The sequence below is a fragment of the Centruroides sculpturatus genome, unplaced genomic scaffold, assembly GCF_000671375.1.
Source record: "Centruroides sculpturatus isolate CEXI.00-Female unplaced genomic scaffold, Cexi_2.0 scaffold234, whole genome shotgun sequence".
Taxonomy (NCBI): Eukaryota; Metazoa; Arthropoda; class Arachnida; order Scorpiones; family Buthidae; genus Centruroides; species Centruroides sculpturatus.
Window position 1 is genome coordinate 265399 of NW_019384411.1, and position 5584 is coordinate 270982.

Consider the following 5584-nt stretch of genomic DNA (forward strand, 5'->3'; position numbering starts at 1 on the left):
TAAACCTTCGAGGCGCGAGGCCCTTCGGACCGCGAGGCATAGGCGGTGGCCCACGTCGTCCATGCCTTACGCCGCCCTTGGTCATAGAAATGATGTAATTTGAATATAAATTATTTATAAATGCGTATGTCAAGTTATATTTTTATTACTACGTAAAATATATTTAAGAGTTTACGACCACTGTGATGGGTGAGACGTTGTTGAAACAAAAAAAGTTATGCATTCCATCACGTATATAAACCGTGTCGTAATTCACCAAGTGCAAATCAGCAAATTCGTAAAATTTTTGTTTATTTTGAACAATCCAGATAATCGAAAATCCAGATAATAGAGATCCGGATAATCAAGGTTCTACTGTATATTATAATTTAAAATTTTATTATATACAATCACTTATTAAAATAAGTTGCAATTGAGGATGTAAGAAATTTATTTGACTTAAGTTCTTTCTTTACAATTACATCTAATTTAATTTTAATTACTTATTATTATAAAAATTTTATTTTATAATTTTATATATAATTGTTGTTGACAGCATATATTCATAATAGATTTAAATTTTAATAAAATAACATTTTCTGATTATTTCAAAGTTGTTATTGGTCTTTAAACATTCTTTAAGGAATTTGAATTATATATTTGAGAAAATTTTGGTATTACAGTGGAACCTCACTTAATGAGCATAATTCATTCCAGAATCGTACTTGTAATGCAAAACACTCGTTAAGCGAAACAATTTTTCCCATAGAAATTAATGTAAAATATGATAATGTGTTCTGTGCCGCAAAAATACTAAAATATTTTATGTATAATGTTTATTCAAAGAAAATTGTACAACGTGCATTGTTAAGGAGCATGAATCATCATCATTATTTCTTCTAGCACAGAATGAACCAACCTGGAATGAGAATTTGATTTGCAGAAAACAAAAAAATCATTGATAATATGTTTGATAAACACTCCAAACGATATGCCAAATTCTTGGGCTATGTAAAAGCTATAATTAAATATTAGAAATTAATTAATTTCACTAGAAGTATTCAATTATGCTTCCATCTCGTATTAAATTTAATAATTATAAATAGTTAATTTTTAATTACGATATTTCTAAAATTTAATTTGGAATTGGTCATTAAATTTAATATGAGATGGCAGCATAACTGTCTACCTATAGTCAAATTAATTAATTCTTAATAATTAATTATAGCCTGTACATAGCCCAAGAATTTGGTATACCATTTGGCGTGTTTATTATATAACGGGCTATGGTTGTTGATGTTTAAAAGTAATTTGTGTGATCACAAGTTTGGAAAAATGTGTGATCACATGAGACACTAAGATGCTAGAGGAATGCATGCTGAACACAGATTGCTGGAGCATGCGCACAATTTGAGACTTTCCCTCTATTTGTCACTCATTATGCGAAACATCGCTAGTTAAGCAAGGCAATTTTTTACAATTTGTTTTGCTTGTTATGTGAAACACTCGTTATGCGAGGTTCTACTGTATATGCTTTTTAACAAATTAAAGATCTTTTGATATTATAATAGATATTTTTAAAATATTTTATTTAATTATTAATATATGTTTAAAGATTTATTATTATGCTTATCTTAACTAAAAATAAAAACTCTGATTATGAAACTATTTTAGAACGTAAAAAAGAATTAAGCAAGATGAAGCATTTATTGGATATTCTTTCTGATCCTAATAAAAGGTAATTCAATTTTTCAATATAAAATTGTAACATTTATGAGACACTTCAATTCTCATTTAAGAAGAGAGGTTTCTAACATATTCAATTATTATTTTTTAATTATTATTAAATTTTGGTGAATGTAAATGCTCCTATTTCTGGAAATGCAAGGAATTATGAATATTTTTTTATATTGTATGAATAGAGTTTACTTATATTAATTAAAGTGAATGAGGGGAAAAAGTGTTTCTTGTTACTTTTGATATGTGATGCTCAGTTAAAAATGTTTCAGAATTTCTAAATTGCAGATTAATTTTCTAAAATTAGGAATTCTAAAAACCATAATGATGCTTATCAATAAGAAAAAAACTAACACAATCATCTAATATTCAATAACTGTCATAGAAAATAATCTAACATAAAATGCCATGTTAGATTATATGAAAAGGAAAGATATTATTTATAAGTCAGAAATATCAGTGTTCATGTGATAAAGTATTCCAAAAAGTTTGGCAACCCTTGGTCTAACACCTTTCAGGGGAAAATTTTTGAATAGAAATAACATGACTTCCTGTTTGTATTGGAAGTTCATATATAGTTAATTAGGGCCTCTTGTTCCTTAAGTTTCCATATTTGATCTCGTCTTTAATCTATCTAACTTTGTTCTTGAGATTAAGGAAAGATGGATGGACAGACGACAGTAGGAATTTATAGGTCTACAATTTTTTCAAATTGCAGCCCAATTAAAGAAAATAAATTTTATATTTTAAAACTTTGTTTTGAGTAATAAGATGTTTATGCAAAAGGAATAATTATCTTGGATTTGTATAGGCTTGCACTGGGTGACTTAAGTAGTGAGGATGTGATATATATACACAACTTTGTGATTTGACCTGATTATATAGAGAATAATCTTTGTATATGACTAGATTCTTTGGATTGGTAGGATGGTGTCCTTAATACTTTGGCCATCTGGATACTGTTCTGTTTATTGTAATTGACAAATTACATATTTGGTAATATTTGTTTGAACAAATTTGCATATATTATTTTAATAAATTCTAGAATACATTATAATTATTTATAAATTACTTAAATATTTTTCAAGCATATAAATTTATAACTATAAATAAAACACTAGCAATATTATTTATAAAACTTCTCATTTATTTCATTTTTGTTTTAGAAAAGCATTTTATCTTAAAATTAGGTAAATGAAGATTATAATTAGTAAATACTAAATTAACTTCATCTTGCAGAGAATCAACACAAAAAACACAGTTTATATAATCCAGGATAGTAAACAATTCTTTTAAAGGATAAACAATATTGAAATAAAGTAATTAATTAAAAGCACTGTCATGAAGAACATTTTAATTGTCTGAACCTAAGCATTTGAATTTTCAATTTGATTCATTTGGAAACAGCATCAACTGAAGAAGATCAAGTTATATTTGAGCAAAAGAGCTTTTTAATTATTTCAGTTTAATATTATTTATCTTTTAAACAAATTGTTTATTATTATGATTTATGTAAATTGCAATTTATTATTATTATTATTATTATTAAGTTTAAACTAAATATAGTTAATTATTCTGTATATAAATATGATTTTTTTTACCTAATGTAAATTTTTTGTAAATAATAACATATAAAACTTTCCTATAATGAAAAGCATTATCCATAAAAATGTAAAATATAAATATAAAAATTATGAATTTAGAGTTTAAGAATGCAAATACCTGTTGCTTTTTCCAATTATACATAAAAATTTAATCAAATATGGAACATTTACTCATGTATTAACAATTATTTTGTTTTTTATAATTTCAGATGTTCAATGGACATTTTACTGAAGTGTGAGCAAGTTTTAGAGAGACTGGAATTTAAAGTAACGGCGGTAAATAATTTAGAATTAGTACAGCATGTGGTTATAGGAATTTTTATTTGATGGTGATCTATTTCAGTCAGAATCATCTGCCGCCACCAGTAATCAGTCTATTGTGGGACCGTCTAAGCCACCAGAGCAGAATATTTGCCAACCGTTAATCGACGCTATAAATTATCACATTAAATCTCCATTATTTAATCACACACTGCAAAGGACTTTTGGACCTGCTGTTGCAGCATTAAATGGTCCACGAACTGTGTAAGTATTTTAAGATTTAAGTTACTTTATATTATAAATTCAGTTATTGTAAAATTACTGAAATAACTTCTGAAGAGCTTCTTAGTCTGCATACACAGAAATGATACGTCATACCATAAAAAATTAAATGACAACTTTGTTAATTTTATGATCATTGTTATTTAGAATGGTTCAAAAATCAGTTAAGCAGGTTATAAGAAAGTTAATTGAATTTACTAAGTTTTGAATCATCTTATATAAGTATATATAAATTTTTAATCAACAAACACATATTATATCTATTGTAAATAATTTATGGATGTATATCTAAACATACTTTAAGATATTATTGATTTAGCTATAATCATAAGCAGCTCAATGGCTGAGGCTGTTAATACATTAACCTACTACTTGAAGGACTCAGAATTGAATCGGGGATGAAAAATTTTTGAAATTTTTTGGAGGTGGTCTGTCCCTTCTGTTTAGATTTTGTCCCTCCCCACCTAGTCATTCTCATTTTGGATTTGACTGAACCTCTGATGGGTAGGGAGAAAAAGACCCATTTAATGCCTGTGGGGCAGAACAAGTCAAAAATGGAATAAAGAAAGTACAGTAGACCCCCTATAACACGGTAGATACGTTCCGTATTATATAAATTCCGTGTTGTATGAGTCACTTAAATACATGAGCCAATCACAGCCCAGCACGTGTGCAGTTTACGGACTATGGTAGTTTGAAAGGTTTTCTTTCATAAAATTAATCGATTCTAGATTAATTTGACTCAACATTTCTAAATCACGTATAATTTTTTGGAAATAATCCATATAAACTATGCTATAAACAACAAATTGTAGATTACTTACTGAGTGCGCACCATTCGAAGACACCGTTACTTAAGCTTGTTTTCGTCATGGAGCGGCTCATCGAACGGCGGGCACGTGTTTCCTGATAAGTTATTTTTCTGCAAAAAAATTACTGAACTTTGGAGACATTATTAATATAAATATAATTTTTATGGCCGTTTAAATAATAAATGGTTTTTAGTAGGTATGCTGCTTGTTTAAACGGTTTGTGCAATGTCCGCTATTGGTCTAGATTTGACCAATCCTGTCACGACACGAGTTGGCGATGATGTTTTACCGTGTTATACGAGTCTCCTTTAGCGTGTTATATGAACACGTTCGCAATTTTTTTGCCATGTTATACGAATCCTTGTTATATGAACCTGTGTTATAGGGGGGTCTACTGTACAGTCATATATATAAGCATGACCTATCAAACAATGGATTACAGAATGCATATGACAGAGGAATATGACAATTGCAGAAAAATGTATAGGTCAATGGAGTATTTCAAGCATGATAAATAATCAGAAAATGTAGATGATCAGGAAAATTTAACATTATTCCATGAAATAAATGACCATATTTTGAATAAATATTATTATTGAGAACACAATATAAAAATTTCAGAAATTTTTATGAAAATAATTCAAAATTTACATATTGGAATGAAAATCTCAATTATTTTCATTGTAGATGTTCTAGAAATGAGAAATGACAAAATAAATTTGCAATTATTTTTTATATTAATTTAAGTCATTATTATATTTAAAGTCAATATATAATTATATTTTCTTTCAGTTTTCTTTTTCTTTCAAAAATTTTTAAATTAGGAAATTGTTATGAAAGTTTAAAAATTTTTCTCTAAATAAAACTTCTAATTGACTTTATTAAAATAACCACTGTATTATATATATA

General features: G+C 27.3%; 1 protein-coding gene across 1 annotated transcript in view; it reads left to right on the top strand.

Moving 5' to 3' along the window:
* Positions 1–5584, top strand: part of LOC111619032 (mediator of RNA polymerase II transcription subunit 15-like) — a 47033-nt gene that overhangs the window by 13134 nt on the left and 28315 nt on the right. The window contains exons 9-11 of the mRNA XM_023360672.1: positions 1613–1717; positions 3530–3596; positions 3664–3845. Coding sequence (XP_023216440.1) covers positions 1613–1717; positions 3530–3596; positions 3664–3845 — 354 coding nt within the window. The remainder of the gene's footprint in view (positions 1–1612; positions 1718–3529; positions 3597–3663; positions 3846–5584) is intronic.